The 27,141-nt window shown below is 41.1% G+C and overlaps 1 protein-coding gene and 1 non-coding gene across 4 annotated transcripts; both read right to left on the bottom strand.

Annotated features, from left to right (window-relative positions):
* Positions 1–232: 232 nt before the first annotated feature.
* On the bottom strand, positions 233–17,303 carry ANP32E (acidic nuclear phosphoprotein 32 family member E). Of its 3 annotated transcripts, XM_040461327.1 has the most exons (7): positions 16,844–17,282; positions 13,624–13,773; positions 13,027–13,149; positions 12,096–12,261; positions 10,173–10,354; positions 3,723–3,777; positions 233–2,463 (listed from the first exon to the last, which is right to left on the bottom strand). In XM_040461327.1, exons 1-7 carry the CDS (start codon positions 16,895–16,897, stop codon positions 2,393–2,395), a joined length of 801 nt encoding a protein of 266 aa, XP_040317261.1. In that variant the 5' UTR covers positions 16,898–17,282; the 3' UTR covers positions 233–2,392. The 3 variants fall into 3 exon arrangements, 2 of the variants coding, with proteins under 2 accessions (XP_040317261.1, XP_040317262.1); XR_005786429.1 differs by lacking the exon at positions 10,173–10,354 and having other exon boundaries at positions 16,844–17,278; XM_040461328.1 differs by lacking the exons at positions 233–2,463; positions 3,723–3,777; positions 12,096–12,261 and having other exon boundaries at positions 10,190–10,354; positions 16,844–17,303.
* Positions 17,304–20,083: 2,780 nt separating this feature from the next.
* LOC121021107 (U2 spliceosomal RNA) lies at positions 20,084–20,270 on the bottom strand. The gene has a single exon (XR_005786431.1). It is a non-coding gene; the product is annotated as a U2 spliceosomal RNA (small nuclear RNA).
* Between the last annotated feature and the right edge of the window lie 6,871 nt (positions 20,271–27,141).

The following is a 27,141-nucleotide window of genomic DNA, read 5'->3' as shown; positions in this document are numbered from 1 at the left end:
CATGCTCTGTCTCTCTCTGTCCCAAAAATAAATAAACGTTGAAAAAAAAAATTTTTAAAAAGACATTCAAAGCCCCAATGAAGGGTTCAAAAAGTGAATGTCATACACTGAAACTATTAACAAATCTTCCATTTATTTGAAGCAATTCAATTTCAAAAACTTTTAAGTTACAGCAGTCACAGAAGAAAAAAAACAGGGAACAGTCAGAAACAAAATAATCAGGAGTGCTGCATTTTTTTGTTTTTAACACTGTCATGGCTTTATTCAAAACACAGTTGCACAAAAGTATTAACTTCAAAGTTTTTTAAGGACAGTTTTGAGGAATTTAACACACTATATACATACTGCCATACAAAGAGCATTAAAATAGGACCAAAAACTTCTACAAAATATAAAACCCACCCTTACTTATTTGCATGAAAATACCACCCACAAAGCTAAATAAGTCTTAAAAAAGTCATTTGGAGGCTCTAAATGTTGTTTTCAAACCAAAGAACTCTAATTTTGATTGCACAAGACGATTGATAAAGTCAGTATATAGATTTCATTTTAAAAATAAGTATTTTATAGTCTGGCATATACTCTGTGATGAGAATTCTTAGGGACTACAACAGGGCATTTCAAATGTTAAAAAGGAGTAAAATGTTAGCCTTTTGGAGATTCCAATCCCCCCCTCAAAACTTATTCAAGAGTTTTATTTCAGTCACTTGTGCAACGTTTTTAGTTTACCCACAAATAACTTCGTAGTTTTTACTCTAAAACCCAAAGTCATACATTTGAAACTAAAAAAGAAGTTCTTTACTCAGTAATTTAAATGTGTCCCAGTAACTTCAATTAATTTGCTGAATGCTAACTTTACAAAAACTTACAGATATCCAAAACAAAGCAGAAAAACATTTAGATAGCCAAGAATTTCAAAAGCAATTGCCTTGACCGCAGAGCCTCCACAACAAAAAGGGGATGTACTTTTCTATTGTTATTATATTTAGTAGCCATATATAGAAACACACATTTGTCCTGAAATATTTTCGATTTTTAATGGACATCCACTTGAAAATAAATCTTAATCTTGAATACTGATTTAGTTTCAAATATGTTTCCAACTGCCCAGTATATTCCAATTAAAAGCTATATCTGGTAATACCTTAAAACTATAAGAATAATGAAAGGTTCTACTCAGAAAAATTAGAAATACTTTGCAGTGTGGTATCCAAATCGTTTGGGAAGCTAACTTGAAAATTTGACTTGAATGTCTCATTAATTATCAACAGGCAATAGTTCTGACTTTTGAGGAATATTAATTCTGCTTCTGAAAGCCTCCTCTACTTTTCTTTCTGCATCCTAATAATACGGTCTGTACATCTTGTCAATCAAAAATGATTTACAGTAAGCAGAATCTGTTGCATACAAATGTACTGGTAATAATATTCGTATCTCAGAAAATACTCAATTTCTTTCACTTAGCTTGTTTAAAACTGAGACAGTCTGAAAAGGTGGTTGAGGTATAAAAGACTAAAAGTTTTCCTGGGTATCACATGAGTTTCCCAACTTTTTTTTGAGATAGAGGGAGAGGAGTGAAAAGAGAAATGAAAGTGATTATAAAGGAATTGCTGGGAGGAAAATAAAGAATGCACATTTTAAAACAAAATAACCAACCTACTAGTATGTTGTAATCTTCAGCCTGAAAAAGAAAGGGCTCACCTGCATGTCTCTGAACACATCTCTCTGAACTTCAAAAAGAAAATCGTATTAGTCACCTGACTTTAAGTTTTCAGAAGCCTCCACAAAAGCTATGAACTATATTGTTGAGTAGAACCTTTACTATTCTGCTCCTACTTTCCAAGCTACTCAAGTGACAAAAAAGCATCCAAATACCCTTAGCCAAAAAAAAAAAAAAAAAAAAAAAAAAAAAAGTCATTGCCTTCAAACTAAAGATCTCTGGGTCACCTCTAAAAAAATAACCAACTTCGCATTCAAGAGACTTCATTTCATATTCCAGCTGATCGTGATTTCCATTAACTATAAATAACTTTAAAACCTTATGAATGAAATGCACCAAACTACGCCTGTGTAAAAATGATCATGTTTTAATTATGGGCTAAAAATAACTAATACAATGAGCTTGAATGAGAAAAATGAAGATTCTAAATAAATTGCTAGGGAATTTCACAACGGGGTCAATGAAAATGTTTTCTCTACATATAGTATGATCATTAACAGACTAGTAAATCTTATTTGGAATGATAAGGCAAAAATAGTAAAACCACACTTTTCCTATAAAAAGTTACAGGTTATTTTCCGTAGGGTTCACTATGGTACATGAAGAAACAAAGAAGATGTGATCACTCTATTGCACACCCAGGAACTTTAGGGAATCTAGTCTTAGAATGATCTAGTCGTCTTCTTCATCTCCATCGTCTTCAGCATCTCGTTTCCTTTTTTCCCCTCGAAGACCTTCTTCTTCTGAAGGAAGAGTGAAAGAAAAATTGTAAAGTACTCAATTTTAACAAATGAGTACCTGTTAAATTACAAAGTTTTGAATCTATCTTAGTGAAAACTTAATGGCATAAAAAAAATTACAGGTTTGGGGCGCCTGGGTGGCTCAGTTGGTTAAGCATCCGACTTCAGCTCAGGTCATGATCTCATGGTTAGTGGGTTCGAGCCCTGCAACGGGCTCTGTGCTGACAGCTCAGAGCCTGGGGCCTGGAGCCTGCTTTGGATTCAGCGTCCCCCTATCTCTCTGCTTCTCCCCTGTTCATGCTCTGTCTCTCTCTCTCAAAAAGAAATAAACATTAAAAAAAATTTTTTTTTAATTATAGGTTTAAGTTTCCTCTCTGAAAATTTTTCAATTTTAGTGTATTATAAAGGCTTAATAGACAGAAATCCATAAATAATGACAGCTTGCTGTGCACCCTTGTGGCCAAATCATGAAGTACAGATCAAGAAACTAGGGACTTGTCATTACAAGAATTACTAGCGAATTTTTAAATTTATTTTGAAAGACCTAGGTAAAGAGGACTAGAGAGCATTATTTGAAAATTCCACTGCTCTTCTCTTGAGAGATAAGGCTTCACCCTCTTCAAAATGAAAGACCTAAGAAAGTAATAAATTAAGGCTCAAGGTTCCATGATCTCTTCATACCATTTTAAAAATAAATGTTAGAGTGGTGCCTGGGTGGCTCAGTCGGTTAAGTGTCCGACTTTGGCTCAGGTCATGATCTCACAGTTCGTGGGTTCTAGCCCCGCATAGGGCTCTGTGCTGACAGCTGAGCCTGGAGCCTGCTTTGGGATTCTCTGTCTCCCTCTCTGCTCTTCCCCTGCTCGTGCTCTGTCTCTCTCTGTCTCTCAAAAATAAATAAACGTTAAAAAAAATTTTTTTTAATAAAAATAAATGTTAGAGGCTGGTTTTTTGTTTGTTTTTTAATGAAATTATTGAATGCCCTGAGAACATTACTCTTTTAAAAAGGTTTTAGGGGTGCCTGGCTGGCTTGTTACAAGGAGCATAAGACTCTTGATCCCAACCAAGGTCATGAGTTCGAGCCCCACGTTGAGTGTAGAGATTACTTAAATCAATTTTAAAAGAAAAAGGTTTCATACTTCTCAAGGTGCTCTATGTTACCAAAATCAATTACAATTTGAATTATAGACTCATTTGTTAAAGTATATATGAATAATAGCTGTAACTTGAATGTTAGGATTTCTTTAATGGCTAATGTAACTCACCATCTTCTTCCTCTTCTTCCCCTTCTTCAACATAGTCATCATCATCTTCTTCATCCTTGAAAATCAAATATTCGATTGGAGAATAAAAAGCCATGACACATATTTTTCACTGTTTGGTAATAATACATTCCAACAAGAGCAAAAAACTATGGTCATTCTACATTCTGACAACCTGTGCCTAACTTACATAGGTGTTTTCTAGGAACCCAACTAAATCTAGATTCTGTATGAAAGTAATTTATGTTTTGGACCAGCACTGTTCAAAAGAACTTTCTGCAACAATGGAAATGTTCTGTATCTATGCTGTCCATGTGTGGCTACTGAGCATTTAAAATGTGACCAGTACAGGGGTGCCTGGCTGGCTCAGTCAGCAGAACATGCAACTTTTTTTTTTTTAAGTTTATTTATCCATTGAGAGAGAGAGAGAGGGAGGGGGGGGGGGGGGGGGGGAGAGAGAGAGAGAGAGAGTGTGTGTGTGTGTGTGTGTGTGTGTGTGTGTTTGTGTGTGTATGTGTGTGTGCAAGTGGGATAGGGACAGAGAGAGGGGGAGAGAGAATCCCAAGCAGGCTCTGCATTGTCAGCATGGAGCCTAATGTGGGACTCAAACCCACAAACCGTGAGAGATCGTGACCTGAGCCGAAATCAAGAGTTGGACGCCTAACTGACTGAGTCACCCAGGCGCCCCAAAGTGTGCAACTCTTGATCTTGCAGTTGTGAGTTCGAGCCCCATGTTGGGTGTAGAGATTACTTAAAACTATATATATATATATTTTTTTTTTTTACATTTATTTATTTTTGGGACAGAGAGAGACAGAGCATGAACAGGGAGGGGCAGAGAGAGAGGGAGACACAGAATCAGAAACAGGCTCCAGGCTCTGAGCCATCAGCCCAGAGCCCGACGTGGGGCTCGAACTCAAGGACCACGAGATCATGACCTGGCTGAAGTCGGACGCTTAACCGACTGCGCCACCCAGGCGCCCCAGAGATTACTTAAAACTAAAAAAAATCTTAAAAAATAAATGAAGTAAATAAAAATTAAAAAATAAAATGTGACCAGTACAAACAAGGAACTAAATTTTTCATTTTATTTTAATTTAAATAACGAAATATGTCCAGTGGCTACTATAATGGACAGAGTACCTTTAGACTATTTCAAAGAAAGGTCTTCTATTTTATAGAGTGAGAAAGTAATTACCTGAATTCTTGCCCCAACATAGTAATATGCACTAAATATGTCACTTAATCTCTCTAGACCTCAGTTTTCCTTTTTTTTTTTTTTTTAATGTTTATTTTTCAAAGAGACAGAGCATGAGTCGGGGAGGGGCAGACAGAAGGAGACACAGAATCTGAAGCAGACTCCAGGCTCTGAGCTGTCAGCACAGAGCCTGACGTGGGACTCGAACTCACAAACAGGGAGTTCATGACCTGAGCCGAAGTTGGACACTTAACCGACTAAGCCGCCTAGGTGCCCCTGGACCTCAGTTTCCTAATCAATAAAAGAAAGTATTCATCTAGAAAGATCTACAAGTTCCTTCTATATCTAAAAATCTACACATCAACACAGCAAAAAAATCACACAAAAAAGTCACAAAACTTGATCTACAACTCTTGTGAAAGAGCTGTTCAGGATAGCTAAGATGTAAACATAGCCTTGAAACATCATAACTTTTTTTTTTTTTTTTACTTTAACCAAATGGGATACAAATCTCTAAAGTGCACTACCATTTTATGCTAACAAACCTTTCCCTTGCATAATCAGTCATCATTTTGACCATAAACATTATACTCATTAGTGTATGCTATTCCCTCAGAGCCTATTAATATATGTAGGATGGTTTTCTCCTTTTAAAAATGACCCTCACCTCTACTTTTAATTGTACCTTTTCCTAGTTTTCGTGCCTTCTCTTTTACAGTAGGTTACTACTTCAATTTTAATCTGCTATGGATTCAGAAAATAGATCAATAAGCTTATTAGAGATTTGAATATAAAAGAGAAAATAGGTTTAGAATAACAGCTGAAACACTGTCCTACAAAGAAAATGTCTTTGGTTACTTTATGTTGGCTATTCAGAGGCCTTTTACACTTACTGCCAAATAGTTGAGTTCTACTATATGTTTGAAAAAAATGACACCAATCTAGGGTCTCCCCTCCAACCCCACAAAAGTTTACTGCTCCTTAAAAATATTTTAATTGGCAGGGCACGTGGGTGGCTCCATCGGTTAAGTGTCTGACTTCAGCTGAGTTCATAATTTCATGGTTCGTGGACTCGAGCCCCATATCAGGCTCTGTGCTAACAGTGCAGAGCCTGCTTTGGATTCTGTGTCTCCCTCTCTTTCTGCCCCTCTCCCACTCACTCTTTATCTCTTTCAAAAATAAACATAAAAGAAACACTTTAATTGGCAAATGTCAAGAATTGCTGGGTATTGAAGGAAAATTTGTACAACCCATCCCTTTCACAGTATCCATAGCCCCATTTGTGTCTAGAAATACTAAACAGAACTTAATTTCCCAGCACGTAGCTAGGATCCCCTGAGAAACTCAACTGCACAACACTCATATCAGAAATCAGTCTTATACAATCAATTCAAATACTGAAAAGCATTCTATACCAGAACATCATCAAGCTACAAGGAGCAGAAGAAATAGATGGGGTAGCCAATAGTATAAAAAGGAACCACAGTAAAAATCAGGAGAACCTAAAGCCTTAAACTAAAGAGGAAAAGAAAGGAAGAGAGAAGGGTAGAGGAGAGAGGGGACAGGAAGAGGAAGGAAAGGGAAAGAAATAAAAAGAAAGAAAAACAAGGGACACATTTTAAACATCTCCTATCTGCAAATGATAAGTGAGGATATTTAAATATTTGCAGTTTTTTAAAAAACAGTGGAGACACTAATCACATTTATTCCTTAATTTAGAAAAGCCCAAGTCTCAAAAGCTAATTACTTCTCTGGATTTTGCTTTAAACAAAATATGGTTCAACTAATTGATTCATGGAGTGGCTCAGTCAGTTAAGTATCTGACCTTTTTTTTTTTTTTTTATTAACATTTTATTTATTTTTCAGAGACAGAGTGTGAGTGGGTGAGGGGCAGAGAGCGAGGGAGACATAGGATCCCAAGCAGGCTCCAGGCTCTGAGCTGTCAGCACAGAGCCCAGCAGGGGCTGGAACCCACCAACTGTGAGATCATGACCTGAGCTGAAGCTGGGTGCTAAACCAACTGAGCCACCCAGATGTGCCAAGTATCTGATTCTCGATTTTGGCTCAGGTCATGATCTCACAGTTTGTGAGTTCGAACCCCACATCAGGCTCCGTGCTGTCAGTGCAGAGCCTGCTTGGGATTCTCTTTCTTTCTCTCTCTCCCTCAAAAATAAATAAATAAACTTTAAAAAGTTGATTCATGTTTTTAAGCCTTTTTTATTTTTTATTATTTTTTTAATGTTTATTGAGAGAGAGAGAGAGGGAGCAGGGGAGGGGCAGAGAGAGGAGAGAGAGAGAATACCAAGCAGGTTCTGCGCTGTCAGCACAGAGCCCAGCGTGGGGCTCAATCTCACTAACCTTGTGAGATCATGACCTGAGCCAAAATCAAGAGTCAGCCGCTTAACCAACTGAGCCACCCAGGCATCTCTAAGCCTTTTTTTAAATGTTTTTTTTTTTTTTTCCAACGTTTATTTATTTTTGGGACAGAGAGAGACAGAGCATGAACGGGGGAGGGGCAGAGAGAGAGGGAAACACAGAATCGGAAACATCTAAGCCTTTTTTTAAACTGAAGTAGACTTGACACACCATGTTACATTAGTTTCAGGTGTACAACATGGTGATTCAGCAAGTCTATATCTTATGTTACACTCACCACAAGTATAGCTATCATCTAAGCCTTTAGTTTTTAATGTCATCTATTAGATGATACCCCTCAATAAAGACTCAGCTTTCATCAGTGACTTGTTCAGTAGAAACCATGATCTTTTCCCAATTAATGGGAAATAACATGTTTCCTCATTGTACTATGACAGTACAGGGGCACCACAATTCCCAATTCTTCTACAGCCCCCATCCCCATTTTTAACGAAATGTCCTACAGATACATCAAGACCTTCTTTATCCATATTAATTCCTTACCTCTAAAGAGCAGATGAAATAAAAATATTACTCAAACCATGCAGGTACTACACTGACTTAACATCGTGGGAATTACCTCAGAGATTTTTGCTCTATACTGGACTGTGTCACTTTTAACATTTCCCAATATTCAGTGGAATGATAAACACAAACATCAGCAGTCAGTTGAAAATCATTTTAATGTTTATTTCTTTTGGGAGACAGTGCATGGCTCCACGCCACCAGAGCCCAACAGAGGGCTTAAACTCACGAACCACAAGATTATGACTTGAGCCAAAACCAAGACTCAGACGCTTAACACACTGAGCCGCCAAGGCGCCCCAGTTGAAAGTCATTTTTAGGGGCAGGTGCCTGGATGGCTCAGTCAGTTGAGCATCCGACTTCAGCTCAGGTCACGATCTCGCAGTTTGTGAGTTCAAGCCCCTCATCAGGCTCTGTGCTGACAGTGTGAATCCTAGAATATGCTTCAGAATCTGTGTCTCCCTCTCTCTTCCCCTCCTCTGCTTGCCTCTGTCTCCATCTCAAAAATAAATAAACATTATGGGGTGACTGGGTGGCTCAAGTTGGTTAAGCATCCGACTTTGGCTCAGATCATGATCTCCCAGTTCGGGAGTTTAAGCCCCACATCAGGCTCTGTGCTGACAGCTCACAGACTAGAGCCTGCTTCGCATTCTGTGTCTCCCTCTCTCTGCGCCTCCGCACCCCCCCCTCAAAAATAAATAAACGTTAAAAAATTTTGGGGAAAAAAATGAATAAATAAATAAATAAACATTAAAAAAAACTTTTTAAGGTTTTAAACTACTTAATACTAGGGGTGCCTGGATGGCTCAATCGGTTACGCATCTGACTTTTGATTTTGGCTCAGGTTGTGATCTCATGGTTCATGAAATCAAGCCCCAGGACAGACTCTGAGTGGGTAGTACAGAGTCTACTTGAGATTCTCTCTCTCTCTCTCTCTCTCTACACTCCTCCCCCTCCTTATAAATAAATAAATACATAATAGAATTATATCAGAGAAAAATTATCATCAGTGATATTACCTATCTAACCAATGTAAAGGTCATTAGGAAAACAAATAATGCTAACAATTCCTAGTCTAAATCAAGAGATATTATTTTTAATAATAAAAAACTTTGAATTATTAACATAAAATAATAATTTAACAACATTAGGAGAAAATAATAATTCCCAGGGGCTGAAGATCATTTGTTCCAAGTCAACTGACGTTTTCTGTGAGCTTACTATGTTCCTGTCAATGCACTAGACGCTGAGATACAAAGATAAATGGCCCTTCCCTCAAGGAGCTCACCCTCAAGTAGAAAGTGGCCAAATAAACAAGTTTTTACAAAAGTGTCTATAGGCAATAAAGCCTAATCAAGGTTCAAAGGTAACACAGGAAGGAGTAGTTATCTATGAAAACTTACAGAAAGCTTCTATAATGAAGCAACTCCAAAACAGTTTTTAAAGAGTCTGCAATGCATGATTTGCATAGTAGTCACAGGAGTATATATACATAAGTGGCTTGGTCATGGACTTGTACATAAAATCAGTGTACTTTACAAGCTTTACTATACTTATGTTTACCTCAGTAAGAACAAAAAATAAAGTTCACCAGAGAGCATGGGTAGAAAGTCACTACAGATAGAATACACAATGTAGCTACAGTCAGAAAGGCAAGAAATAGCTCGGTGTGACAATTTAATTTGGTACTGAGGGAGAAGAGGCTAGAGGAGGAAGCAGGGGCTTATAATGATGGGCCTTGTATGTCTTGGTGGCAACAGGGAAACAAAGTGATTCATGCAGCCTGGTGACATGATCTCATTTGCATTCAGAGTACCCAAGCACATACTGTGGATGATACACCTTTGTGGTGACACTGTATTCAAAGAGACCATTTGGAAAGCTACTACAAAACCATTAGCAAGACATAATTAGGGGAAAGGAAAGTCTTCTTGAGTGCCTACGATGTGCCGGGGACTAGATATTTTAAGTGTATTATCCTGTCAGTTCCTTAAAATAATCCTAAGAGGTTGGTATAATCCCCGTTTTATAAATGCAGAAGCTGAGGCTCAGAAACTTTTGTAAAATGTTCTCCGCCGTCCCACACCACTGAGGGCTGAGCGGTTTTGAACAATAGCTGGGTGGTAAAATTAATGGGGGTTTGCGATTATCTGGATACACTGTGAACTGACGGACAGTGGGAAAAAGGACAGGCAGACAGATACATGCAGACCCACAAGTCAGGAACAGCTTTCAGCTTTCCACTCAACTTCCTACTTTAGGACTTGACCTTAGGTCTAAATGGCTTTCAGTGCAGGTAAAAAGTGCCTATTCACCTGGATTTCTTCTTTCATTAAGTAGGAGAGGCCCACTTCCTCTTCTCCCTCTCCCAGTTCTGAGCCTGCCTCCTCCTCCTCCTCCTCCTCTTCTTCCTCCTCCTCGTCCTCCTCCTCCTCCTCATAGCCTTCTGGTGGACCAGCTTCATCTTCCTCTTCGTCTTCGTCATCTTCATCTCCGTCTTTAAAAATATTTTGAAAGATGAACAAATGGCTGGGAAAAATGTTTCTTGCTAGTATGTCGATCCTATTTTCCCTTGTCCCAATCACCTCAAACTCTTAAGCCAACGGGTGGGTGGAAAGTATCCCAGGGTGATTTTCTTTTTTTTAAGACTTCCCTCTTGTAACATCCTCCTTTACTATTTGAGAAACATGGCTTCTAAATACTGAACTGTTTCCAACATATAGATTGTCATCAAAACGTTGCATGCACTAGGGGCGCCTGGGGGGCTCAGTCCATTAAGCGTCCCACTTCAGCTCAGGTCGTGATCTCGCAGTTTGTGAGTTGGAGCCCCACGTTGGACTCTGTGCTGACAGCTCAGAGCTTTGGAGCCTCCTTCGGATGCTGTGTCTCCTTGTCTCTCTATCCCTTCCCCACTCTCACTCTGTTTCTCTCTCTCAAAAATAAGTAAACATTAAAAAAAAATTCTTTAATAAATAAAAAATGAAATGTTACATGCACTAAACTTTATTTTATTTTGTGGACACTTCAAAGCCCTTTTATCTATCATTCCATTCCATCATTTTCTAACATTGTTTATCCTTCAAATTTCTTTTTAGAGTAAAAAACTTTTTTTTTAAATATTTATTTTTGAGAGAGAGGGAGTGCAAGTGGGGGAGGGGTGTGGAGGTGGGGGACAAAGGATCCCAAGCAAGCTCCCTGCTGACAGCAGAGAGCCTGATGTGGAACTCAAACCCAGGAACCTCGAGATCATGACCTGAGTCAAAGTCAGACGCTTAACCAACTGAGCCACCCAGGCACCCCGTTACAGTAAAAAACTTTTATGGGGTCTTTTATTTGAGCAGGTCATGATCTCAAGGTTCATGAGAAGGGGAGCCCCGGGCTGTGCTCTGCGGCTGACAGCACAAAGCCTGCTCCGGATTCTCTCTGCCCCTCCCCCACTTGCGCTCTCTGATACACTCTCTCTCAAAATAAATAAACTTAAAAAAAAAAACAAAAACTTTTCAACCAAGAATAATAAACAGTATTCTATAACTAACAAGATCCATTCCATCATCTGTTAGTCACCCATTTATCCAAACATGTATATTCAGTATCTAATTTCAGAACATTTTCATCACCCCCCTCAAAAAAACCCATACACATTTACAGTCACTCCCCAATCTCCTCTCCCCCAGCCCTGGTGACCACTACTCCACCTTCTATGAATATGCCTATTCTGGACATGCCATACAAATGAAGTCATACAAAATGTGGCCTTTTGTGTCTGGCTTTTTTCACTTTATAGAATGTTCTCAAAGGTACAGCATTTATCAGTGCCTCATTCATTCTTATGACAGAATAATATTTCATTGTATGGACATATCACATTTTGTTTATCCATCAGTTGATAGGCCATTTGGATTGTTTCCATTTCTTGGCTATTATGGATAACACGCAAGGAATGGTTCCTTTTTTAAAAAAAAAAAAGGTACTATTTTAAAAGTTACCACTTTTACTAGGTGGTGGTTACACAGTTTATACAGATATAAAATGTTCATGGAGCTTGGTACTACAATAATCATTAAATTCCCCAAGCTACCAGAAATCTTAAAGAAGAAACACAGGATTAGGGCTTTGGGTTTTTAAATTTTTCTTCTTACTAATCTCTTTTTTTTCCCCCCAACACCTAAATATCCAGACCCAATCTAAATTGCACGGCTAGACTGGAGGCTGTATTTATAGGCATTAAGAATGATTACCCTCATCGTCCTCTTCTTCTGAGTCCGGTGCCTCGTTATCATCCTGGTCAAATCCATCTAGGTAAGTGATTTGCTGTAGCAGTTCAAAAATACTTTCTCTGTAATCCTCCAGGTTTGTGATCTCACAGTTAAACAAGTCAAGGCTTTTCAAATTTTTAAGATTTTGCTGGAAAAGTAAAAAGTTAAAGCTTACATTTCAAGATTTTAAATACTATATTACTTCTTTGTAATTCATGAACCAGAAAACACATATTTAAATCAGAATGATTTTTGGATCTTTCGCATTTTATAATGAAGGGTTATTGTATCAATTCTCTTAATGAGGCCCCAGGATGCAAGTATCACGAGGGAAGGGGCTTTATTCTGTTCACCACTGTAACTGCAGCACTTGATTAGTGCCTTACTATGGTAGCCACTTAATAGATTCTGTTGACAAAATATGTGCATAAATAGACAATAACAACATTGTGGTTAGCTTACATCTAGTCAAGCTTATTGTCAACAATTTTTACCTCCTCCCAAGCTTTTCTTTAAATCAGAGCAGCAGGGGCCCCTGAGTGGCTCAGTCAGTTAAGCATCCAACTTCAGCTCAGGTCATGATCTCAAGGTTCGTGGGTTCAGGCCCCACACAGGGCTCTGTGCTGACAACTCAGAACCTGGAGCCTGCTTCAGAGTCTGTGTCTCCCTCGTTCTCTGTCCCTCCCCCACTCGTGCTTGGTCTCCCTCTCTCTCTCTCTCTCAAAAATGAATAAACATTTAAAAAAATCTTTGAAAGAAGTAAAAGCAGTAACCATCTAGATCAAAACATGTAAGAAATTCAGAAGTTTCAAAGAGTGAAATATAAATCAATAATGAAATATAAATCAATAAAACAGAAGCAAATCTCAGAAAATCAACCAAAAAAGAGAAAGTCCAGAGACTTTCCACTTACCAGAGCTTCTACTGTACTGAGATCTTTGATTTTGTTTCCACTCAGATTGAGGTAGGTAAGATTTGGACATTTCTCTGCCAGGACTTCCAAGCCTCCCGAAATTATATTATCACTGAGTTCCAACTAAGTATTCAACATGGAGAGAAAACAAACCATGGTGAAGGCTTAGGGCAGATCAGATTTTCAAAATATATCCATGTGAAGAAGAAAAACAATTGCCATTCTCTCTAGCTTCAAGAAACTGTCACAAATTATTAATTTCCAAATTCCCACCTACAAATGCCAAATAATATATTAGAACCCCTACAGAGTAAGCTTATAACCCTAGTTTGGCTCCAGTCGTGTTATAGTTGGATCTTTATGTTTCAGAGAAAACTATTTGGTAGATATTAAATCCAAATTCATGTCATAAAGCAATTTCATTATTAAATGTAAATTTCTAAAAGCATTAATAGAGCTGATTCCAAAATCTTACATAACCCTTTTTCTTATCTGTAGAAGTTTGGAAACTTCTAATTAGAAGGCAGAATGGTTGTTTCACTTGGCCAAAACCTGGGCCTCAAAATTATGATGATTTCAAGCTTAATGCCAACTTACCTTTCGAAGTTTATTTAAGCTGGGCAGCCGGGCCAGTGAACTTAGTTCCACATTAGCCATACTCAGAAACTCTAGTTTTTTAAAAGTATCATTCAGGCCCTCAATTTCCCCATTGACACATAGGCAATTATCGAGGACTAATTCTGTCACCTGTAAGACAGAAAATGAATGAGTCTTTACTTTGCAATCTGTTTAGCAAAAGATCTGAGTCTTGACACACTGGAAACATGAAGATAAAACCATCAGTCCTGGGGTGCCTGGGTGGCTCAGTCAGTTAAGCATCAGACTTTGGCTCAGGTCATGATCTCGTGGTTTGTGGGTTTGAGCCCCACCTTGGGCTCTGTGCTGACAGCTCAGAGCCTGCTTGGGATTCTCTCTCTTCTTCTCTCACTGCCTCTCCCCCACTCCTGCTTTCTCTCTCACAAAATAAACTTTAAAAAAAGAATACACACATCAATCCCCTTACCCAGATCCTTTTCATTCTCTCCTCCCCCACCAAAACCTGAAATACAATCTAAAGTCATCATTATAAGTTAACCTTTTAAATTTAAACTTAGACCAATTAGTTCAATGCCTGTTGAAAACACTGATGCAGGGGAAAAAAACTTTGAAAAAGGTCCCATGTGAAACCTGCTTCTGCCCCTGATGAGAAGGACTGTCAACATGAGAGCATATACTTTACAGTGAGGTGATGCCTGGGCTACTGGTAAAGGATTCCAGGGAGCTGCCCTAAAGCATAAGGGAGAAGAAAGGAAACTATTTTATTCATGTTTCCAGTTTAAATTCCTTGATCTTTGGTTGATAAATGCCACCATAACTCCCAAATACCTTATTACCCTTCGTGAAGAAATGTTAGAAAGCTCATGCTGAGAAAGCTGGCTTTTAGAGGGGCCTAACAATATCACCCAGAACGATACATCCTTGACAAAATGTTATTTCTCTGTAACACCCTCCTAGCATTTTTGTTTCTCCCACAGTTGGGGAGGGGGAGGGGCTGCATCCTCTATTAGGTCACAGTTGTAGAACAAAACTTGCTGCTGTGTGGACCTGGAAGGACTTAATCTTAAAGGGGAGACAGGAGACTCCGGCAGTCTATTCCCAATGCAAAAATATGTTTGAGGTATTTTCAGGGCTAAAAATTAGCAACGAGGAATGCCACGTTCTCTAGTTGAGTATGACTTTGACAATTATTTTAGAGACCAGAGAAGGTATATGATCTGTTTAGAGGTAAGGAAGCCAAGACCCAAAGGGTAAGAATGACTTGGCTAAGGTCACACAGCAGTTTGTATGACAAAGCCTCACTTTAAATCTTCTGACTCCTGGTCCAGCTGAGCGGGAGGAGAGAGAGCCACAAGATTTGGTGTCAGAAAGCCAGTTCTTCCACTTAGGTAACTTCACTGCCCCCGAGGGGACTCCATTTGCTAATTTGGGTTCTAGAACAATACAATCCACCTTACAAGTCCCTCCAAGGAGAAAGGTAAAAAACAAACACAAACAGGTTTTGTAAACAGTAAAGACCTATACAAATACAAGAGACCGTTATTACACCACAGGGGAGGAAGGAGAGACTGCAAAAAAGCAACATCCGGCACTCCCCAAAACTAGCAAGGAAATTACTACGGACAGGGTAAGTAAATGAAAGGGGGGTATGGAGGAGCAAATTCACTTTTCCAAACGAAGACATACAAAAGCATACTAAATGTGTGCTTCTGTAAGGCAGCTTTTTTTTTTTTTCCTGAAGCCCCCAAAGAGTAGGCCCTAGAAAACTCCCATCTCTCTCTGGGGTGATAGCAGCGACTGTTTCCTCCTCCCCGCCCTTTGCCAATTTCAGAGAAAAAGGGACTTAAAACACACACACACACACACACACACACACACACACACACACACACACACATTAAGACCTTGGGTTCCCATTCTGCACGCCACCAGAGCCCACCGAACAGAGCCCACTCCTCCCCTGTGCTGGTGTGCGCAGGCACCACCCCCACCCACCCCTGCAGAAAACAACTGTATCCTCATGTTCCACCTCTCGTGTTTATTTCAGAGGGCCGCAATTAACAAGACTCGACGCTTTCCTCGGCGTTCTGGAGTGAGAGGTTCCTCACGGACCACGGGCCCCGCTCTCGCGACCCGCAGCTCCGACCCACGGGAAACCCCAGACGGGGCGGGGACTCCTCGAGGGAACAGGGGGTCGCCTCCCCGCCCGCGTGCCCGGCACCTCCGCCCCGGGCGGAGAGGGCTGGGTGCAGCCGAGGAAGCGCCTTCAAACAGGAGGCGGAAACGCCTCCCGCCCGACCCCCGAAAAGTTGGCCGCGACCCGCCTCACGTGGCCCCTCCCAACCCCGTCTCTTTAACTGAGGCGACGGCAGCAAGAGCGCATCATTTAGTTTCGCCGAGCCCAGCTTTAACGCACAAAACTACTACGGCCCATTTGTTGAGTTCTGTGAAACCTTCTCCCGGGATCAAATTCGGAGTGACGGCCACTACGACACGACACGCCGAGTAGCATTACACCGCGGGGAGACCGAGGGGATTACGCCTCGCGTGCCCTCCCCACCTCCGGTCTCGGCGACGACTCCCAAAACTTACCCGCGGCCGCGGAACCGACCGCTGACCCAGATTCCGCCCGGCGGCGGGCGGCGCGCGCCGCTTCCCGGGGGAGTGGGCGCAGCCGGCGGCAGACGGTACGCGGACTCCGCCAGAGACCCCAGCCCGCGCCCGGCGCGACGTCAGACACCCAAGGGCCTCGAGGCCGCGGGCATCCCCCGAAAAAAAGAAAAAAAGTTGGCAGCGTTGCAGAAAAGTTGGACTAACTTCTCAGGCGACGATGGCTGCAGCGGGGGCAAGTGGGACCGGTGGGTCGCCCCCACGCCACCGGCCCCCAGGAGGAGGAGGAGGAGGGGACGAGGCGGCGGAGCGGCCCCCAACACTCCGCTTCCTGCCCCCACCAGGACAGGACTCCCGACTCGAAGAGGGCTGAAGGAGGCTAAGCCCCCGGGTACACACAAAAACGCCCCTAGAAACTTAAACCTTCGCCATTTTTAAGTAGAAGATTTTAATGATTTAACACTTAAAATTAAATATTTCCCCCAAACCGTAACCTCAGGGTTACGGGGTTAACTCAATACCCCTCCTCAGACACCCACCCGGATCCCTACAAAGCCGATCTTCCCAATACAGGTCCGGTGGGGAAGGGGAGGGGGCTGAGTCATCTCACCTCCTCCGGGGCTCTGTTCCTTAACTCCAGGTTAATCCTCTTCTTCATCTCCATGTCCTCCTCCTGCTCTTCTGCGGCTACTCCCTTCCCTTACCCTTTCCTGCCTTTCCCACTACCCCCAACCCTTAATTTTAAAAGATTTGTAAATGAATGAAAAGAAAAGCAAATATAAACGCCCACCACCACCAGATAGGTGTGGGGAAGAAAGAAGAGAATAGCAAATGGAGTCCAAGGAGTTGAGACTCTAACTCGACTGCCCCCACCTCCTTGTCCACACACTCGCGCGCACTCACACGCACACACACACACGCGCGCGCACACACACATACACACACATACACGCACGCACACACACACACACACACACACACCCGCAGTTCCTTCCCCTTCAATGGCTGCTCTGAGACTGAGCCTCCATGACACGGCACCGCCAACCCCCTGGCCTACACTCCACCCACCTCCCGAATGTATTGGTCAAGTCTTCAGCATCGCACTGTTTCATTGGACTGCACAAATGTCCGTCAGTCTTCAGGGTGGACCTGAACCAGAAGTACTGTGTCTATTGGCTACGACCAAGCGCGCAGTTAACTCCGATAGGTCCAGGAGGGTGTTCGTCCTGGGGAAATGATTTTGAATCCCTGTAGCCCCCCTCCTTTTCTTTGTGTGGTTGGCGCGCTTTCCCTAGGCGTTCCGACGGTTTTGATGCCCGCTGGATTTGTTTGGGTTTTTTTGTTTTTAGTGTGAAAGGGAGGGAGAAAGCATCTTACGTGCCCAGGTTGCAGGACTGATAATTTGGTACACAGCACGCACGAGCTCTTGGCCTTTTAAAAGCACCTTGCAGCCAAGGTGCGCCGCAACGTGCACATGATCTAAAAAGCGTGCCTTCATGGTACTGCCCTACTGGAGACAGTCTTCTGGTGCAGAACCAGAGCCGGGATAAAGATACTATTTTAACTTCCACCCTGAAGGACTGAACGATTTTGAAAGAAGTTGGGTGAAGTATGTAAGTTAGGCACCTTTAAACAAAACTACCCTGAAGGAATTGTTACTGGGGTAATTGTTGCTGTAATAAACACTAAGTCCTTGAAGGAAAAACAGTGCTGGACTAATGAAAATCAGACGTCGATTCGCATAGAAATGGTACCCCAATGCCTCTCCTTTCTAATTTCCCCTCGGTTGGTTTCAATGGATATCTGTAGGTAAAATGTGCCTTTAAAAGTCTGAATGCGAGTATAAACCAGCGGGATGAGTTTTGTTTGTTTTTTAATTTTGTCTTGAGCAGTCTAACTTTTCTCAGTTCTTGCTTAAATGTTGTCCTTCTCATTCCCTTACACCATTCTCAGGATAAACACCCAAAGAAATTCCAGATGATTTGGAGAAGAAAGTGGATGAATTAGTCCCAATTCCTCTCAGCGGAGTGCTTGCTGGTTATTTTTTCAGTTTCTCGGGTTAGAGACCTTTAAGGGTTTCAAACAAACTCCTCACCACTTTGCCACCACCTCTCCTTCTCCCACGCAGAGACACACCGCTCCTCAATTAGGCTTACATTTTAAATGTAAATAGTTAGTATTTTGCATGTTAAGTACTTTAAGGGGAAAGAAAATAGTGATTATCTTCTCGATAAGTGTTTCCTTTGAAATCTTGAAAAGGAAATTTTGTGAAGACGAAAACAGGGAAAGGGAGAGCTTTTGGTATCAATGACTTGGGGCGTGGGGCAGTCAATTCAGCGTTAGTTAAGCTTGTTTTGTTTTCACACAGGCTAAAGGAAGCCAGGATGATATGAAAACAACCAAATGGATTGAGGAACAGTTAAAGGAAGAGTTTTAAAAGGGGTGTGGGGGGGGGGCAGGAGTGGTGGAACAAAAGGGCTAAAAATAAACCTGAAAGTACATTTTAGTACTAGCTTGAGTAGAAGACCTATGGTTGGTCTCATCCCACCAGCCACAGTAGGGTTTGGAACTCTGGAATGGCATCCCAAAGAGTTCAGGGAAGGCGATTCAGATCTAGGAGCCATACACATATGAATAATAGTTGAGACTATGAGAAAAAAATAAGATGCCCACAGAAAATATATTTAAGAGGAAGGCTATCCGGCAAAGGGGAGCAAAATATGATTGAGGGGAAGGAGAGAGGGACTGTCTACCAAAATAATCAAAGAAACTAAGGAACAGGCAGAAAAGAATGAGTTGAGGGGCACCTGGGTGGCTCAGTCAGTTGAGCCCCCGACTTCCACTCAGGTCATGATCTCATGGTCCGTGGGTTTGAGCCCCCTGTCGGGCTCTGTGCTGACAGCTCAGAGTCTGGAGCCTGCTTTGGATTCTGTGTTACCCTCTCTCTCTGCTCTTCCCCCACTTGCGCTTTGTCTCTCTCTGTCTCTCAAAAATAAACATAAAAAAAAAAATGAGGTTGAATTTGAGGGCAGGCGATATATGGAAGCCAAAGCGTTTCAAAGAAGAGATGATTATTGAGGTTAAATGGTAGGACTTTTATATCAGAACACAGAATGGGAGAGCATGTTGGAAATAATCAATGTGGGGAAAGGCCATGAATTCGTTTTGCCATTGGATAATAGCTTCAGAAAATACACTGTAGTAAGCATAGACAGGGATCCACCAAAGTGAGCCTTCCCTTCCCCCCCACCATCCCATAATTCCCATCCACCTGTCATCTCTCATGTGCCTTACCTCACCTCTTTCTAGTCTTAATCAAGAAGCCAGGATAAGAAACTGGGCGAAGAAAGAGTCTCCAGAGGATTGGTGCACAGAAGGAAAGGTGTCAGGAAGAGGTTGGATGAAGAACATTACCAGGCTAGTAGATGGGTATATAGAGCTAAATGAAGGATGACAAAATAAAATAGGGTCAGGAGAAAAGCCAAACTCATGAACTAGGACACGTTTTAAGCTGAAGTAATACGGCAGAGTTTATTTTAAATGGCAGGATGAAAAATGAGGTTAAGTTATCAGAAGGTGGAGGAAAGCAAAGGAGCAAGGAATCGAATGAATGAGAGGGTGGTTGGGACCACTCCTCTAATCCACCAATAGATGTACACATCAGGATATTATTTAGCTCAACATGCCTTTAATGTTCAAAAACTAAACTCACCTTCTGCTGCCGAATATCTTCTGTTGCCCCTCTAGATCCACTCTTCACCCTTCTCCACCCTGCTCTGTAACTCAAAACCCACAGAGTCCTGTGACTTCCTGAGTTTGGTGCATGGGAGAGGGCACTGGCAAAAGATCGGAAGTCTGGAGGACTGTGAGGTTGGAGTATTTATTCCTCAACTTCCTCGGTGGCAGGTTATAAGAGAGCTGAGTCTATTTACCAAAACCCACAGATCCTGTTAGAACTGTGGTGACCACTGTGATGTACCATCCAGATTTTCCTTCAGATACTACACTTGATCTTAGCCAAAAGGCCGAGAAGCGATTAGTTTCCCTCAGGAATGAGCGACTTATTCCCCCTGAATCTTGAGTAAATAAAGCATGGTTGTTCTTTTAAACTATTCAGTTTTGAGGTGATTTGTTACAGTGGATAATTAAGCAAGGGTATATACCCAAGGTCCTGTGCTTAGTAAATTGTGAAGATGAATCTCAAATCCAATTCCTGTGATCAAAATTAAGATATTTTTCCAAAGGTGGCCATTATAATCCTGTTTACTTTTTTTAATATTTATTTTATATTTGAGAGGAGGGGGAGAGGCAGAGAGAGGGAGACAGAGGATCCGAAGCAGGCTTGAATGCGGGAGCCCGAATTCACAGACAGTGAGATCGTGACCTGAGCCAGTCAGACACTTAACCAACTGAGCCACCAGGTGCCCCTATAATCCTGTTTAATTCTCAGATGCACAAAATGTTCTTCTCCCTGAAATATCATTCTTACTCCCTACTGCTGCCCAGAATGCTACAAATAGATATTCGATATTATGACCCCTGTTGAGATACAAAAACTCTAGGAGAACTAATAAATAAACTTGATTATTCTATTAAAACTTAGTTGAAGATATTTATTAGATTTTTTTTAAGAAAAGGGTTTGATTGGCACCATGAATATTATAAGATAATTGAACTACCCTGCATTTTCCAGGTGTTTTCCAATTCCATTCTTTCTTTAATTCGGGATCCTTTTCACCTTAGGGGTTGTTAGTAAACACTGAAGTGGGAAGCATACACATTGTTGTGGTAAAATTTTTATTACTGTTGTGTGAAAACCAAATTTGGTGGAATATCTGCAAAAATTTTTAATTCATGGCCGAGATTTTCCAGTCTGAGTCACCTCTTTATATGTTAACATTGTGCAACCTGGTTTTAACATTAGCCAAAGTCAAACAAAATTAGAAGAGTAAGTCTCCCAAATAAATCTGTATTGCAATGGGAAATACAAATGATTGAGAGACTGTAACCTAAGAATTATTGCATCATTGCATTCTCCCAGTAGCACAAATAATAAATAGTTTTCTTTTTTTAATTTTTTTTTGCATTTATTTATTTTTGAGAAACAGAGTGAGACAAAGCATGAGCGGAGGAGAGGCAGAGAGAGAAGGAGACACAGAATCTGAAGCAGGCTCCAGGCTCTGAGCAAGCGGTAAGTGGTAAGTCTGATGCAGGGCTCGAACCCACAAACTGTGAGATCATGACCTGAGCCGAAGTCAGACATTCAACCGACTGAGCCACCCAGGGGACCCAATAGTTTTCTTAAAAGAAATTTGTAACCTTGGTAGCGAAACTACTTTCTGGGGCCCCCGGGTGGCTCAGTCGGTTGAGTAGCCGAATTCGGCTCAGGTCATGATCTCATGGTTAGTGGGTTTGAGCCCCGCGTTGGGCTCTGTGCTGACAGCTCAGAGCCTGGAGCCTGCTGAGGATTCTTTTGTTTCCCTCTCTCTCTGCCTCTCCCCTGCTCATGCTCTGTCTCTCTCTGTCTCAAAAAAATTATAAACATTAAAAAGCTTTTTAAAATTATTTTCAAAAGACTAACTTAAACTTCTGGTTAAAAGGAAGATAATTTAGAGGCGCCTGGAAGGCTCAGTTGGTTGGGTACCTGACTTCAGCTCAGGTCATGATCGCACAGTTTGTGAGTTCAAACCCTGCGTCAGGTTCTGTACTAACAGCTTGGAGCCTGCTTCTGATTCTCTGTGTGTGTCTCTCTCTCTCTGCCCCTCCCCTGCTCACACTCTGTCTCTCAAAAATAAACATTAAAAAAAAAAAAAAAAAGGAAAAAGAAAAAAAAGGAAGATAATTTAATATACATATTTACTTCCATTTCTTCTCAAACCTTACTAAAATAACTTTAAAAGAATAAGATCTAAACCCAAATTTGTAACTCTGTGTGGTGATGGATGTTAACTAGACATACAGTGAGCATTTCACCATATATACAAATATCCAACCATTATGCTGGGAACCTAAAATTACTATAATGTTACATGTCAATTATATAGCTCAATAAAAAGAAATTTTAAAGACCTAAACCCAAAAGGACAGAGATTGAGCAAAGAGAAGAGAGCTGATGAGAGAGCTCAACAAAATCTTAGCATCTGCAAAGTGATGTACCATTTATTTCAGAAATGCTTCCTTACTCCTGATGTCTGACCTCTTGTGAAAAAAGCTTGGTTAGTATAACTGGGCCTCTCTCAGCCCTTTGTTCATCCAACCTAAGTGGAGTGTTCCACTCTGCTCCTTGCTCTTCGGAGAGGGAGCCTGTTCATCAAAGCACATAATTCTGCTTGGTTTGTCCATACCAAAGTCCACCTCAGTCTAGACTGCCTGGTTCTGGGCACAGTTAGCAGCAGGCCCATTAACTCTCATCCTAAAAAGTACATCTCCTATCTGGACTCCATCACTTAGTAATACAAGTGATATGTTTGCCTCCATATGTGCCTGTTGCTTTATTTCTCAACTTGTTCAGGACCACTCCACCAAGAAGGAATGCCATTATTGGGATCCCCTCCACCAAGAAGGAATGCCATTATTGGGATCCCCTTCAGAGATCCCTATAGACTAGAGGCAATCATCTTAGAAGAGAGGGGGAAGTTGAAACTTAACTGCTTGCAGGAGATTGAGAGACAAACTGATTTACATTAGAACCACACAAAAATTCTGAATTTGGAAGCACTAAGAACCCCTGAAGATGAGGGGAAGGGTGTGGCTAAAACAGATTTGGTTGAAGTTCACGGTTTTTTGTTTGTTTGGTTTTGTTTTTGAAGTTCATGTTAAAAGCAACTGAATTCCTTCCCAACTCTGAATCACAGAGGTCAAAATGAGGTATTCTTTTTTTTTTTTTTTAATTTTTTTTTTCAATGTTTATTTATTTTTGGGACAGAGAGAGAGTATGAACAGGGGAGGGGCAGAGAGAGAGGGAGACACAGAATCGGAAACAGGCTCCAGGCTCTGAGCCATCAGCCCAGAGCCTGACGCGGGGCTCGAACTCACGGACCGCGAGATCGTGACCTGGCTGAAGTCGGACGCTTAACCGACTGCGCCACCCAGGCGCCCCAAAATGAGGTATTCTAAACTCAGAAACACCTGCTATAACTAAGACCAAGTTAAATGTAATGAAAATTGGCAGGAAAAGTGAAAAATCTGTATTTCAAATAGTGAGAACTCTCCCCCAACAAACCAACCCTTTCTCTCCTCCATTCATCATACAATTGGGTATACCTTCAGGTAAAAAGTTAGAGGTTTCCTCTCTGGAGAAACTAACCAGAAGAGACAAGTCCAGAGATACTGACAAAACAGTAGGAGATGTCCAGATACCTGTCCCACCCCCTCATTGTACAGTCAACAAGCTTCCATACATGGTTACACACACCTTTTAAGTGCCTTGCTCTTTTTTCTTCCTGAGAGAGAGAGAGAAAGAGCACCAGCACACACAAGTGTGTGAGTGGGGGAGGGGCAGAGGGAGAAGGAGAGAGTCTTAAGCAGGCTCCATGCACAGTGCAGAGCTTGACACAGGGCTTGATCCCACAACTCTGGGATCATGATCTGAACTGGAATCAAGAGTCAGAGGCTCAACAGGCTGAGCCATCCAGGTGCCCCTAAATGCCTCACTCTTAAGTGTAAATGGATAGGCAAAGATAGCCAAATATTTCAGAAAATCCTTTCACATAAAAGCAGAGACCAAAAAAGAACAACAACAAAAACCTAACTGAAGAAAAATAATTCAGAGGAAACAGAGACAAGAAGCAGAAGATAATTTTTAGAAGAAAGCCTAAGTTAACATTATAAAAGATAATGTATTTGTGAAAATAAAACAGTGCTATAAAAAGAACATTCATGGAAGAAAGAACTTATGAAAATTAAAAATATGAATGCAGAAATTAATAATTCAATAGTTAAAGTTAAGGAAATCTCCCTGAAAGAATAAGAAGCAAAATGATGGAGGTGCCTGGCTGGCTTAGTAGAGCATACAACTCTTGATCTTGGGGTCATGAGTTTGAGCCCCACATTAGGTGCAGAAATTATATACATACATACATACATACATACATAAATAAATAAATAAATAAATAAATAAACAAACAAACACAAACGAGCAAGCAAGCAAAAAGATGGAAAATAGAACTAAAAAGTTGGGATTAGAGAACATTCCAGAAGTTTCAACATACAATTAACTGGAATTTCAGAAAAAGGGAACATATAAAAAAAATTATCAAAGAAAAAATATGAGAAAACATCCCACAGTTGAAGGAAATAAATTTTTAAGCAAATGAGCTCACTGAGTGCTCTTCCAAGAAATAAAAAAGACCTAAACCAAGATATATTATCATGAAATTATAGAACATCTAAGGTAAAGGAAATATACTAAAAAGCTTCTAGAGAGAAGTCAGTCTAACTTCAGAACTGGAGAACTGAGAGTTCCAAGAGGAATATTTCTTTAAAAAAAAAAAGTTTATAGGGTACCTGGGTGGCTCAGTCGGTTAATCATCCAACTCTTGGTTTCGGCTCAGGTCATGATCTTGTGGTTCATGGGTTTGAACCTCACGTCAGACTCTGCCCTGACAGCTCAGAGCCTGGATCCTGCTTCCCATTCTCTGTTTCCCGCTCTGTCTGCCCCTCCCCCACTCATGCTCTGTAAAAAATAAATAAACGTTAAAATTTTTCCAAAAACAAAAATAAAGCAACTAGAAAACTAAAGCAAAAGGTGGGGAGGCTATTATCAATTCAAGGGAAGTTAAAAGTTGTACAAGAAAGAAAATATACACTGCTTGGCTCAGCTGTGAATAAATATTGATGATAATCTAAATGCTGCTTTAGCTAAAATTATGATTCAGTAACTAATCACCAAGGAAATGCAAATTGAAACCACAATGAGATATCACCTCATACCTATTAGAATGGCTAGAATCAAAAAGACAAGAAATAACAAGTGTTGGGGAGGATGTGGAGGAAAAGGAACCCTCATGCACTGTGGGTGGGAATGCAAATTGGTGCAGACACTGTGGAAAACAGTGTGGAGGTTTCTCAAAAAATAAAAACACGAATTACCATATTATCTAGTAATGCCACTACTGGGTGTCTACCCCCCCACACACACACACCCAAAAAACAAAAACACTAATTCAAAAAGATACATGCACCTGTGTGTTTACTGCGGCATTATTTACAACAGCCAAGATATGGAAGAACTGAAGTGTCCATCCATGGATAAAGAAGATGTCATACGTGTGGCATACAACACAATGGAATGATACTCATCCATAAAAAAGAATAAGATTTTGCCGCCTACAGCAACATGGGTGGACCTGGAAGGTACAGTGCTGAATGAAATGTCAGAGAAGGATAAACACCATTTGATTTCATTCATATGAGGAATTTAAGAAAACAAATGAACATGGGGCGCCTGGTTGACTCAGTCGGTTGAACGTCCGATTCTGCTCAGGTCATGATCTCACAGTTCGCTAGTTCAAGTCCCACATCGTGCTCTGTGCTGGCAGCTTGCAGCCTGGAGCCTGCTTCAGATTCTGTGTCTCCCTCTCTCTCTGCTCCTCCCCTGCTCACACTCTCTCTCTCAAAAATAAATAAAGATTAAAAAAATTAAAAAAAAAAAAGAAAATGAAAACAAATGAACAAACAAGGAAGAAAAGAGACCAAAAAACAGAACTTTTTTTTTTTTTGGTTCCCAAATTTTATTATGAACTCATATAAAATATTCCAGGTAAATGACTTTTAACCCTCTTCTCCCTCCTCTTTTTGGTCCTAGTTAATCTGGAAGTAATGATTTGTAACTCTGCTGTTAGTAACTGTGCACAACCCATCACGTAGATTAATCTTCTTTTTTGGTTTGATATTTCAAATACCTTTTGGGAAAAGGCACCTCAAATATTATCATAATCTTGGGGCGCCTGGGTGGCTCAGCCGGTTGAGCATCCTACTTCAGCTCAGGTCATGATCTCACAGTGTGTGAGTTCGAGCCCTGCGTCGGGCTCTGTGCCAGACAGCTCGGAGCCTGGAGCCTGGAGCCTGGAGCCGGCTTGGCATTCTGTGTCTCCCTCTCTCTCTCTGCCCCTCCCCCACTCATGCTTCCTCTCTCTCTCTCTCTCTCTCTCTCTCTCTCAAATATAAATAAACATTAAAAAAAAATTTTAGGGGCGCCTGGGTGGCGCAGTCGGTTGAGCGTCCGACTTCAGCCAGGTCACGATCTCGCGGTCCGTGAGTTCGAGCCCCGCGTCAGGCTCTGGGCTGATGGCTTGGAGCCTGGAGCCTGTTTCCGATTCTGTGTCTCCCTCTCTCTCTGCCCCTTCCCCGTTCACGCTCTGTCTCTCTCTGTCCCAAAAATAAATAAACGTTGAAAAAAAAATTTTTTTAATAAAAAAAATTATCGTAATCTTGCTCTTGCTCCCTTCAATGGTTATAACCCCTACCCGAGATTCACAGCTTTTCCTCTCCTCACACTCCTCCTCTTTTCCTTCTCCTTATACTTTAATTCATTTTTAAAACATTTTTTTAATGTTTATTTTTGAGAGAGAGAGAGAGAGAGAGAGAGAGAGAGAGCGTGAGCAGGGGAGAGGCAAGAGAGAAGGAGACAGAGAATCTGAAACAGGCTCCAGGCTCTGAGCTGTCAGCACAGAGCCCAATGCGGGGCTTGAACTCACGAGCCATGAGCTCATGACCTGAGCTGAGGTTGGAGTTTAACAGACTGAGCCACCCAGGCACCCCCACTTTGATTCTCTCTTAAAGAAACTTCTCACAATTGGCAGCATCCACGATTCCATCTTCTACAGGGTAGTTGCCGTCAAGGGTAAACTTCAGAACTTGCTTCTTTTTTTTTTTTTTTTTTTTTTTTTTTTTTTTTTTTTTTTTTTG

This window comes from Herpailurus yagouaroundi, unplaced genomic scaffold, assembly GCF_014898765.1.
Source record: "Herpailurus yagouaroundi ecotype Mexico unplaced genomic scaffold, PumYag 254, whole genome shotgun sequence".
NCBI classification, from domain to species: domain Eukaryota; kingdom Metazoa; phylum Chordata; class Mammalia; order Carnivora; family Felidae; genus Herpailurus; species Herpailurus yagouaroundi.
This window is presented reverse-complemented; position numbering and strand designations above follow the sequence as displayed.

Bases quoted from the DNA above. Each gene is read 5' to 3' on its own strand.
- ANP32E (XM_040461327.1), bottom strand. From the start codon at position 16,897: ATGGAGATGAAGAAGAGGATTAACCTGGAGTTAAGGAACAGAGCCCCG. The intron at 13,774-16,843 runs GTGAGATGACTC...TCTGTCTTACAG, and splicing joins GGAACAGAGCCCCGGAGGAG to GTGACAGAATTAGTCCTCGA. The intron at 10,355-12,095 runs GTAATCATTCTT...ATATTTTTAAAG, and splicing joins AGAAGAAGAGGACGATGAGG to ACGGAGATGAAGATGACGAA.